This window comes from Aphis gossypii, chromosome X, assembly GCF_020184175.1.
Source record: "Aphis gossypii isolate Hap1 chromosome X, ASM2018417v2, whole genome shotgun sequence".
Taxonomy (NCBI): domain Eukaryota; kingdom Metazoa; phylum Arthropoda; class Insecta; order Hemiptera; family Aphididae; genus Aphis; species Aphis gossypii.
In genome coordinates this window covers 62,457,833-62,471,539 of record NC_065533.1, presented here as the reverse complement: position 1 = coordinate 62,471,539, position 13,707 = coordinate 62,457,833, and the positions used below count along the sequence as shown (strand labels likewise).

The window sequence follows — 13,707 nt, the reverse complement described above, 5'->3', positions numbered from 1 at the left end:
GCTTTATTTATATATTTTACTACATACATTTTCATAGAAAATTTTAAGTTTGTGACTAAACACATAAACTTAAAATCTCATAGTTTTACTCTGTCGCATATCAAACACATTTACTGATTATTTGTCTCCAGTTTATATTTATTCACACTATCTTTAAGTGCCCACAGCTCTCTAATTTTTTATCTGAATCTGAATCTACAAATTTCATTTTTCTGCATATCTTTATCAAATCTTTTTTTATGGTCTTACAAGTATGAGTAAGTATTAGACAGTACTTACAAACTAAATAGACTACCTCCATTTATTTTTATTTAAGTGTTATTATGGTTTTGTTCGTTCAGTGTATACTTTATTTAGTATATCCCTTGGTTATAATATTATTATAATCCGTCATCGTCTATGAAAGTTTAATGTATATTATACATTTGTTTGGTACTGCAAAAAAAAAGAACAAATGGATGCTATATAATATACTATCCTTAGTAAAGAATTTGATTTTGTTTATCGTGATTGTTATTAAACAAATTTAACGCTCATATAGTGTTGATAAATTTCTATCGTGGTTAGTTTCTTTTTTAAACAGTAGAATTATTTAACAAATGAAAATTTAGGACCAAGTGTCATCTTCAGATGTTCGTTGGAGATCTGTTCCCTTATGTTGCTTACTGTAATTTTTGTTTTCCATGAATAACGTTAATTATTTAAAGACGTATTCCGTTTCTGTAAATAATTTCTTTTGTGCTGATGACTTAAAATGTATGGTAGTGAATTCCTTAGAGAATTTTAAGATGATGCAAGAGGATATTTTCTTAATTTTACAATTTTATGTGTAGAGAACAAAAGTTTAAACATAAAAGTTTATGTTGGTTAACGTGCCCTAATATCCTTAAAAACTTAAAAACTTATTTAAATACGTATATATAGTTATTTTACTGATGATGAAATCTTAAAAATCTTTTGTTAGTTTAATTTCATGACATATAATATTATATATTTTGATATTATTCTATTAGTTTTTTTTTTTTTTTTTGTTACTTATTTATTTTATTTATAACAAAATTATGCGCATTTTTGAATTTATCAATGTTAAAACCTTAATGATATTCAATGTTTAAAATGATGTACTCTACTCATTTGTATAGTTAGAATCAAAAATATGGATTCCATCTTAACTTGGTTATTTATAAGGCGTTTGAATAATGTTGATACAATATTATTCCTAAACATAATTTAGTAAGTTTTTGATGAATTGTCCCTTAAAATAAGTTATTTTAATGTTAGGTAAGTTTAACGAAGCATAGTTTATTTTTAAATTTTAATACTCGTATTATAAGTTATTTGTTCTAAAATCTTAAAAAAAAAGGTTAGTTATTGTTTTAATTTTTTTTTTTTACATCAATTCTTACAGCACTTTTTATAATTTTATGAGCCATTCCACTCATAGTATTATTATTTGAATGAATCTAAATGTCATATGCTTATTAGGTTTGCAATAGTTTAGATAATTTTGACTTCAATTTTGAGAGCGAGTCTAAAATTCGGCGTTTTATGTTTAAAAGTTGTAAATAGTCAATGGATCTTATAGATAAGGTTTTAAGATAATACCATCTTCATATTTTAAAAAAATATTATTTATTTTAGTATAATATTACAATATTATTTAGTTGTTATATTGTATTATCATTTATTATTACGTTGAACTCTTTTGTAAACTCTATTGATCTTTATTATGTTAATTAACTAGACAATTTTTTGTTCAAAATGTCATTTAAATGTATGTAAGTTTTTTTAAAAAAATCACCAATTTAATAATTTATTCAAAAAAAAAATAGTGGTTCACTTTGAAAATTCAAAAATTATTGAGTATATCAACAAAATAAATATGGTTTTTATGTATATTAAAAATAATAGTAATAAAAACAAAATAGAATTTAAACTTGAATTATACATACCTAATTCATAGACCAAATGAATCATTTTGTATACTATACTAATCTATTATAGTATTATATTTTTTCCCTGCTAATTTATAAAACTACTATAGATAATATACTCTGAACTGTAATATACAGGTAGTTGCGATACTTACAAGCTTGAACTTCGCATCGAGAAAAAAGCGATTTATTATTAAGTATAACATACTAAACAGAAACATGAATGCGGTACACTTAAAAAAAAAGTATGAAAAATTAGTCGAAGTCGGCTTAAATAAGAAGGTGAAAAGTTGGTTTTCATAACGAATATGACCAGAATTTGCAAAGTACAATATTATAACATAACGCCTCTGTCGAATATGTATCACACATAACTAAGTGTATACTCTAAGATATTTTTTTATAATATAGAGTTTTGAGCATTTTAAATGTTGAGATTTTACTTTTCTGATTGAAACTTAAAAATATTATTGACTCGACAAAAAGTACTATTCGATTGATATTCAAAATTGTTTATTCATCAATATTTTTAGAAAAGTTTCTTCTTTTGATTTTTAAATTTCAAAAATAAATTGTTATCGAATAGCGGTAGTCAAAAATCAGAAACTTTTCGAAATAACAAATGTTGATTATCAAATAAAACATACACTATAAAATATAATATAATATTATTTGTATAGAATATCTTACCAGTAACCATATTGTTTCTCTACAACTATATTCACCAACTAACTATACTTTTAATTGTCATATTACCATTTGAATTCATAACGCAAATTCTACTTATAAACCATTTTTGCACTCGTCATTAGCACTTTAAATTGACCATCATAGAGTTAAAAGAGCTGAGAAAAAGATAATTTATTTTTAGCTTGATTAAATTAAAAAATAATTTATAATTAAAATCGAATCAACTGTGCGATTAATGACTTGACTGTCTATATTGGATAATGATTTTTCAAAATCTCATTAAAAATATTGTTTATAAAAAAAAAAATTGTTGTTATAAACACACATTAATTTAATCGTATACATAAATACCACATAAGGTATTACAATAATGTATTTTTTGTCTATTATCTTAAAAATGTGTTATTTATCAGTTGTGCCTTAACTTTTGAGATCAACTTAGATCATACTTATTTTTTTTGGAAGATTATTGGCAACAAAGAAAATGCATAACGAATTCTATGCTTAAACATAAAAATGCGTTTCACAAATAGCTGTAAATATTAAATATGTACTTAGTATTATGTAATGTACCTAATAAATTTTATATATTTGCCGCTATTTTATTCGATTAGGTAATTTTCAATTTGTTTATAAAGATAAACTTTTTAACTCGATGTAATTATAGAAACTTTTAAGTCATTCTTCCTGATTGTGGTATAGAACAAAATAAAATAATGATTAAAAAAAAAAAAAATCATAATTTATAAAGAAAACAATTTATTATTGTGTCCATATCAATATTATTTTGTACATGCTATCATTATATTATATAATATTGATAATCATCATTTATCGCTTGAAAAATATTGAAAATACAAAATATATGTATTTATATTTTGTACCATTTTATTAAACATGGTTTATTGTTTAATATTACTTTTTTATTACATCAATTCACCATTATTTATTTCTTATAGTCAAAGAATATTGTATCGCAAAAAAAATGTTTAATATTACGTCTGTGGTTAGATAATCGCAAGAACGTTATATTATTACATACATAGGTATTAATATAAAAAAGGCACGTATCCAGTTTTTTTTATACAATTTTTTTTATTTGAAAAATAATCGTATAAAGGCCATTTTATATAAACATTATAATAATATGCTCTGTAAATATGTCTTCAACAAGAAAATAATATTAAAATGATTATCAGACAAAATTTAAAAAGGTCTGATGAAAAAATTAAATTAACACCACAATATTATCATAAAAATAAAAAGCTTACTGTATATTTTGTTTTCTTAATAATCTTTGATGACATTTTATCATTAGGTATATCAAATACTTGTGTTTTATTAAAAATCGTTCAAGAGATTATTTAAGTGATCATACCATATCGTTTAGTTCATTTAGTATATCAAATCGTGCAAAATCACATTTATGTATTTTTTCACATTTTTGGGACCATAGTCATAAATTTCCTGACACTATAAAAAAAAACTTTGGACTCTTTGAATTATTAGCTATTGCATTATACGTGGCATAGTGTGCAACGTGATGATAGTAATTTTGTCGCTTTTTAACATTTTTTTTTTTGTTTTTTGCTGTTTAATAATTTTAATTGTATTACCGCAAAGTTGCAGTCATGCACAGAAACGCTCTTGTTCAAAAAAAATTGTTTGTCATATTATGACTACAAAAAGCACAAAATAATCATAAAATCTTCATCCAATTTCAAAAATTCATATTAATTTTAAAAATAAAAGTACGGGAGCGGTGTGAAATAATTAATATTTTTAAAATAATCTCATGTTTCAGTATAGTTAGTTTAAATATTATTTTAAATATACTACATGACCCTAGTCCCTACTAGCCGCCCTGTATTACACATATATTATGTTGCAATAACTGATGGTATTTCACTAATCATTACGAATACTTACAAAACATGTTTTTGATAGGTAAGTACATGAAAATAAAAAAAAATACCAATCGGAAATAAACTTGACTATTTTATCTTTACAATGCTATTAAATAGGCATTGAATTTTACGATTGCTAAGTTAATTAGTAATTGGATAAAGAATTTTGAAGAATTTCGTACGTTAAAACGATTGTATTTTTTTTTATTATCTTAACTCTTAAGACATATCCCTTCTAATATTTTACCCATAAAAGTTATTATTTTATAAGTCTTATTTTTAAAATTTCAGAATATGATTTATTTAATCATCTATAAATTATTATTTATTTCTTCCTCCTCATGATTTCAAAACATTTTTCCATTTAAATATCACGCTTATTTGTTTCATGTACTTCTATGATATCGTATTGTTAATTTTTGTTTTATACTTTTGGTAATTTTTAGTTTTTTCTTATATAGAACTACAAGAACTCTTTGTTTACATCTACAAATATACTAAAATAAATATATAATATATTTTATGAAATTACACATAACTTGTTGATTTTTTTATTAGAACTGGAATTATATATTGAAAATTTATATAAGAAAGCCTATATAGTACTTATACTGTAATGAATTATTATTTCTTTATTGATAGTTGGTATGTATTCTCTACTTTTATCAATTAACTGATAACAATTAAAAATAAATATATATAATAAGAAAAAAATGGGTACTTATGTAATGTTTTTTCCTATTTGTTTTGCATGTTTTCAATTTTTAATTCTATTCATATAACACATCATATTTTGTTGTTTTTACGTAGATATTAAATAAGTGCTAAAAATAAGCTTTTTCAGTGCTAATAATGTATGTATTCTAATTCCTACTTATAGGCTATAATACATGTCCATATCGGTACCACTAATAGGTACCTTTTTTTAATTATTTTTTTTTAGCGAAACTTAATGGAAATTGATTTCTCATTAATTTCGCCAAGCCAAACATAGTTTGTTTTATATAATGCAAATTTTTAGCTGTTTGGTCTCTCTTCGCAGAATTGACCACATTGATTAAACATTATAGTCATATTTACATACACAGAATACAGATACACACACATATACGCGCAGATATATTTTATTAAATATCACAACAATAACAAATTTAAAAAATGTACACATAAAATACCGTGTATTTGTGTTGGTGATATTTTGGTCTTTACTGGTTTTTGAAATACTTTTTTTTTTATTATTCGCTTGATAACTTTATTTACGTGTGTACACCATCAGAAAATTGAAAATCGCAAATATCCGTGGAATATATTATGTTCTAAGCGATTGTGCATACCAACGTGTATCGCCGTAGATTTAGTGGGTATATTACGTTAAATCTACCCCTCGACCCCTTTCTCATACACCACTGGATATTGTACGATATACATGCTCGCATACATTATTATAATAGAATTATATATACCGTTCGATAGTAACAGTAATAATTTGTAACGATCGAATAACGGTGTAGGTACCCGAGACGATAATACATACATCATTATGGTGTACATAGATACTTATTATACCTAAACGTATGTGTGTCCAAAGTCAATATATTATTACAAGTCTCGTATAGAATAGCCAACCTGTCTAGACGGTTGAGATATCGACTGTTTGATGTATAATACGTGCGTATAGTGCATTGTTATGTCGTTTTTGATAGTGACACTTTCCACACTCGCATATCTGTATAATATTATTATATTATCGTGTCAACACACACACCCACACGCGCACACTGACGGTAACACAAGTGATAGATATGCCATCGAAGATAAGTGCAGCAACCTATCCCGTCCGTATAATATGTATCATTATTATTTTGTCCGTTGACCCAATAAACAATATATTTTGCCACTTTGAGTAATGGGTATTTTGAACATATAATGTCCACCAAAATTGACGAATTGTGACAAATAAACTTTTACCTATCAGATTTATTGTGTGTTATGTACATATTATACGTCATATTATATCATAAAATACTCTATAATATTTTTATTATTATGCGTAGTAATAAATAAATAATATCATATAATAATGATTTTAATATTATTAATAACGGATAAGCCAAAATAACTAGTTCGATTTATTACTGTTAGCAGTGGTTTTTATAATAAGTACCATTGATTATAGTGTGTATCCTTAGATGCATTATAGAGATCAAAAGTAAACATTTTCCAAGATTTTTCAAACAAATTGAGAAAAACAAAAAGAAAGTTACGGAAAAACAGGAATTTTTACATAAAACCAGTTTTTGAACAAATCGATGTTTTTATGTGGTTTAACTCAAAAACTAATCACTGTAAATACTTGACATTTTCACCAATTAATGTTTATATTAATATTATGTGCACACAGTTAAAGTTTCAAAATATTTTAACTTTTTTGTGCTATTTATAGACAACTAAAATTTTCGATTTTTCTGAGAATTTTTTTTGAAGAATTGTAAACAATACTGGCTAAAAAAAATTAGCAATGTAAATACGTTCTAATGCACTATAACAGAATACTAGAAGTATTAGACGTAGTTATTGAAAAAAAAAACATATATTGTTTAAAACATAAAATATGTAAATTAAATGTCGTCAAATTTAATTGGTGTACTTATTATTATATAGCAAAACCTGAATATATATACATGTGTTAGAAATATATTTGGTAGAATTGATGACTATATGTGAAAAATCGAAAAAATAAATATTATGGAACATCAAAAGACATACATAGAAGAAAAGTCATATCAGTGTGATGTGTGTGGTAAATCGTTTACACGAAAATCTCATCTGAAAGTACACCGTCGAACTCACACGGGAGAGAAGCCATACCAGTGTAACGTTTGTGAAAAATCGTTTACTTATCATAATAGTGTGATAATTCATCAACGAACGCACACAGGAGAGAAGCCATATCAGTGTGATGTGTGTGGTAAATCGTTTTCTCAAAATTTTGATCTAAAAGTACACCATCGAACTCACACGGGAGAGAAGCCATACTACAAGTGTAACGTTTGTTGCAAATCGTTTAATTATAGCAATAGTTTGAAATATCATCAGCGAACGCACACGGGAGAGAAGCCATATCAATGTGATGTGTGTGATAAATCGTTTGCTCAAAATTTTGATCTAAAAGTACACTATCGAATTCATACGGGAGAAAAACCATACCAATGTGATATGTGTGGTAAATCGTTTGCACGAAATACTCATCTAAAAGTACACCGTCGAACTCACACAGGAGAAAAGCCATACCAGTGTGATATGTGTGGAAAATCGTTCACTCAGAATATTCATCTAACAGCACATCATCGAACTCACACGGGAGCAGTGGAGTAATTAAAAAAATTGTACTAGGGGGGGGATAGGTTTTGTCTATTTATTGTTTTTTTGGGTGGGGGCTTAGCCCCCTCACTTATTTACACCATGGTATATACAATTTATGAATTATAATAAAAGGGGATACATATTAACATCACTCTTTTGTTATTTTTGTTTTGTTATTTGGATTTGGAATAGATGTATTAAAATAATAATAAAAAAAAAAAAATAGAATATTAGAATATTCATATCTTATACCTACCGGCTACCATTAAATTATTAGATCGATTATTAAAACTAATAATTTATGGAAACATAATACCAATACTAATTTTCTTGGCTTTAAACGGTCCTATAACTAAAAGCTGCATATCAATCAAGTATTTAAATTATTACTAAATATAATAATAATAATAATAATAATAATAGTATGTATTTCTTAACTATAGTTTCAAACTTTTTAATTTTTAAAATATATTGTTCAGGCGTAGTAGTGGACACGGATAACGTAGAAAATATTTTAAAAATAAAATAGATATTAGGATATATATTAGAATCACATTCGATAAGAATTTGTAGTCCAGTTTTAGACAAATTAATTTTATTTGATTTCCGTCTCCATAACTTAAGCTCAAGAAATGATCTATTAAAATTCTCTACTTCTGAAGCAAACAAATCTATCAGTTTTTTAAATGATAATACTTCATTATCAATCATAACAATTAACAGGCATCTGAAAATAAATATTCAAATCCTATAAGAAATTGCATCTATTATTAATAAAAAATGACCACTTATAAATCACATTTATTTATTATTTTTAAAAATTTCTGGATGAGATAAAAATCTTTGTCGAAGTTCTTTTATAAAATGATAAAAATATAGTTATCTTATAATGATTTACAGCATCTAATGTTACATTTTTATCTGTTGATAAATTTATACGATTTGTTTGTCTTGTAATAATTATATTATTAATATGCTTAACTGTATTTATAACTATTTTAGCATAAATCAAATAAACCACTAAATTTAAGTGAATAATATTTATTAATGCACTACAGCATAGACACTATCATAATATTATTAAATAGTATTATAAACATATTTTTAATAAGATCCATGATAGATTATTAAAAAAACTACGACCATTAAAAAAAAATAGCCACAAATTGCTGCTCTGTTCAATAATTTTGTAATTATATCAAATCTATGTCACGAATTTAGCTAATTACTCCATATACGGCAAAGTCTGATTTACAAATACATACATGTAACAGATAGATAGGTTTCTCCTAATTTTATAATAATAAAATATAATAATTAGACATTAAGTACGTATATTATTGCATTGCTTGTTAATAATTAATACGTATGTGTTATGTTAATCGTTAACTATCATCGTTGTTGTTATTTTTGCACAATAAACGATTATTATTAGGTCCTCGATTTATATGCATTTGTATGTTTTTTTTTCAAACAGCTACAAGTTTGAATTATAGTCAATAAATCTGAAGTAAAAAGTTTTATTTTGCTTATTTGTCATTTTTCGACATGTACAGCATATTAAAAATATCGTATTAATAGTTAATAATTAGTCTATTGCACCGCACTAATAGAATAGATAGACATATCCTGTTTACAAAGCCGTTAACAAGGCCGTAACTGGAAATTAATTTCGGAAGGGATTTTAAGCTAAAAAATTGTGTTCTAATTTTATTAGAATACTGTATAGGTAATTTAATATAGCCAAATAATATAACACGAAAAAATTTAAGGGAGGGGACATTTAAACCACCAAAACCTCCCTAGGTACAGACTTACCTGTTTACCAGTTGACTTATTATATATCACCTTGTTGACTTGTATACAAATAAGTATTATGATTTTTTTTTTACTTTTAACAACTTAACACAGCAATTTATAGTGACTATCAAGTCATTCAGTCGATGACTGTTTAAAATTCAATAATTATAATTTTAAAATAGTGCAAGCAAAATACATTGGATATTTAGTAAGTCATTAGCATTAATTAAACTGCAATTTAAATTTATGTAATTTGTATATATTTATATAATTTATATATTATATTTAATATATTTTAATAATTTAATATATTACTATCTGATATCCAAAATTAGCATAGTTTATAATACGTATTATTTATATAATATTGAAATGGCTCAATTTCGTAAATTGATCAACGATATTCAAGTAAGTTGTGTAGTAGTACGTTCAATGTATGAAAATCGAATTTTATACGAGTATAACTTAGAAGCTATAAACATTTAAAATTATGATAGGACAAGTATATCCCGCAAAATATTTTCATACAATATTTCGTTCGACTGAACTTTAAATACGTCTTATAAATAATAAATTACTTCTTCCAAAGTTAAGTTTTATAGATTGAAATACTCCAAGTAATATTATATATTCTGCTTAGAAATATAAAATCAAAAATAAATATAATTCAAAAAAGTAAATGATATCGATCACAATAAAAAGTAGTAAAATTATCATTTTTTCCAAAAATGTTATTTTGTAATTAATTACAATTATGTACGAGAATTATAGCCATAAACATTAATGTTTTTTGAAATAATAACTTTATTAGGTATATTAAATGGATAAAATATTCTCAAATACTAAGGCGAGTATGTGAACAAAAACAATCAACTTGAGTTGTTTTAGTTAAATCAATGTTAAGAACGATATATAACAAAATAGTTGATAAATATTATTTTAAACTTTAGAAGTTAATATTTAATAAAGAGAATTTAAAAAGAATTTAATTAATTATTTTTGTCTATTATCGCCCGAATTACGCATAATGCATAAAGTGATTGTGCAACTTTGTTATTAAATAATAACAATTTATTTATCTTCCTTCTTCCTTCTTATTGTACCTTATTAACTTAATTACTTTCTGTAATATGTAATTATTATATTATATTTGTGTGGACGTAACTACTAACTATATTATGTATATTGGAATATTAGTTAATATTTATGAATGAATATCAATGAATTCACGTTGGCGTTCGAATAACAAAAATATTTATTAGTTTGAACTACAGTGTTATAGATATATATAAATATGTGGTTTAACTTAATAAAATATACACTTATAATATATTATTAAATAGACTATGTCCTATTGTCCCCACACTACAACAAGGTAAGTTCCTGAGATGAATATATAGATATAACTTACCTTTAACTTTTTAATTAATTATGAAGAACAATGCATATAATCTACAGTTTAATTCTATCAGAATTAAAAAAATTACAATGGCAATATAATTATATTGTACATTAACATTGCCTAAAATTATTTTTATTAATGAAAGTTTTCAATTCATTATTTTGATTGTTATTAGATATTTAGATGAACTTACCAGCTTTTAGGATATGAAAGTTTAATTTGCTGCATAATAATATTTATTATTTTTTGACAATGTAAGCATTTATTCGTTGTTTTAAGTATACAATTTTGCCAAAAGTATTTTTATAGAAATTAAATAATTTCTGTAACCTTTAAAATTTTATATGCTTTAATGTATCTAGTTATCAAGGTTCATAATTTATGATAATAGTCATAAACTCATAGTTTTCATATTTCTTTATTTATCATATATATATTTATGCCAAACATTCAATCATTAATTAGTATAATCAGTAATAATTACATACGAAAATTAACAGATTATTAAAGAGCGCCACTGACATACATACGATAACATCATAATACGTACTTATAATCATGTGATAATTATATGTATACTTAAGTAGTTGATGTATAAATTATAGATATAATATTTTGTTTAGATTATATAAATCAATATTATGATGTTTGATATAATTTTTGAAGTGTGGATTTTTCTGAATAGTATTCTAAAATGTGTTTGCATCTAACGTTGGACTATAAATTTTAAAAATGTAAAATTATTTTTATATTCTAAATTTTGAGATACGATTTAAATGTCAGATGTTTTTTGGAATTAAGTTCTTATTAATAATCACAAGTAAATGATATTATTTCTATAATTATATTTCATAACATCTACTTAGTTACTAGGTCTTAGTACCTACTATAAGTTTTCTCATTTATTTCCTGAATCCTATGACGATAAAATTGTTCACTAATATTTACTATCTGTATTGTTTTGTACCGATAACAGGCAATAAACAAAATATTTAAATAGCTAACTTATTTTCAAGTTATAAATCATGCATAGGAAAAAAGGTTGATACAATTTTATGAAAATGTTTATTTTTATAGTTACATTTTGAAATAAATAATAACATCTCGAATATGGATAGGTACATGATTCAGATACTTTTTAGTTGTAGTTTCAATAACGTAGTATAATATATTTACATATTATATACATTTTATTTTATATATTGGACTTTGTCTACATTTTTAGGTAATAGAAATTCAAAAATAATATAAAATGTTTGATACGGTCGAATGGATTTTTTTAAGTATACGTTTATTATTATGATAAAAAATAAAATAGTTGATGAAACTAATAATAAGTTAAATTATTACCTATATGAATAAGTAATTGGTATGATAAGTATTTTTTGTTTAACAACAATTTAGAATGGGCTACCAAACTTATCAATATTGTCGTAAATTGTAAAGTTGCAATGGTTAGTTTTGAAACTAATCATACAGTTCAAATAATAACCTATTTCATATTCAATTTGTTATATTATTGTTCAAAATAAAAACTTTCCAATCGATAGATATTGTATTGTTCTATACGCAAAAACGTACAACAAGGATGAAAAGCAGCACCGGATTTAACGAGAGTGTAGGAGTGGTGTGCTCAACCTGTGAAAGTATTCCAGTCGGTAGCCGCCCAGCTGATGAAAATGTAAAATCATAGATTAAAAATTCATTCTTTTTAAATAATAATACTTTAGATTCTTAAAAAGAAGGGTTATTGTAATTATATATGGCCCACAGCATAAATATAAATATAAAATTCGACCTGAACTTAGAAAAACGTTAATACCTATGATGCCTGGTGTAAAGAGACTAATGTACAAGGCTGAGTTTGTTTTAGAGGCCTTAGGTTGATGTCCTAGAATTTCCAACTTCGTTAAAATGTGATTAATTAATAAGAATACTGAATAATGGTCAAGAAAAAAAAGGATTTTAAGAAATAACTCGTAAATAACACGTTTATTTTAAACTATTATAATTTGAACTTGGTTTTTTCCTTTTTCGTTAGTTATGACTCCATTTAAAGGAATACGTGACATGAAATACCAACCTAGTTGAAATTTTTTCTTTTTTAAATTTATCATCACTTTTATCAAATACCTATTAAAGAATATAATTAATGCATCTAACAACTTTTAAATGGTTATTTTTTTAATAACATTCAATATTAGTTATTACACCCCAGAAAGTCTTCAAAACTTTGATCTGGCAATGGTCGCATGTAACTTTTAAAACACTTATCTTAATAGAAATAAAATAATTGAAACAAGCAAACCTAAATGCAAAAAAAATAACACACACTAATTAAAAACCATGTACTATGCCAATACATTTTTTTGTATAAAAACGATTAATTTATTAAGGATCACTAATTTATAAATTATGTGGTGTGTCTAGAAACTTTCAAAACTATTAATTTTTAGCGAGAATCGCTCGCTTGCAAATGGTGTTATTAAAAAAAACTTATTCAACGAATACTGTTAAACTTATACATCGGTTATGTTATTACGGTGAATGTTTTTGAAAGTTATAATGATCATAATATACACTATGTTATATCATGCACATTTTGTATACA

General features: G+C 24.5%; 1 protein-coding gene across 1 annotated transcript; it reads left to right on the top strand.

Moving 5' to 3' along the window:
• Positions 1-7,276: 7,276 nt before the first annotated feature.
• LOC114130449 (zinc finger protein 239-like) lies at positions 7,277-8,042 on the top strand. The gene has a single exon (XM_027995421.2). It carries the CDS (start codon positions 7,277-7,279, stop codon positions 7,904-7,906), a length of 630 nt encoding a protein of 209 aa, XP_027851222.2. The 3' UTR covers positions 7,907-8,042.
• Positions 8,043-13,707: the final 5,665 nt, after the last annotated feature.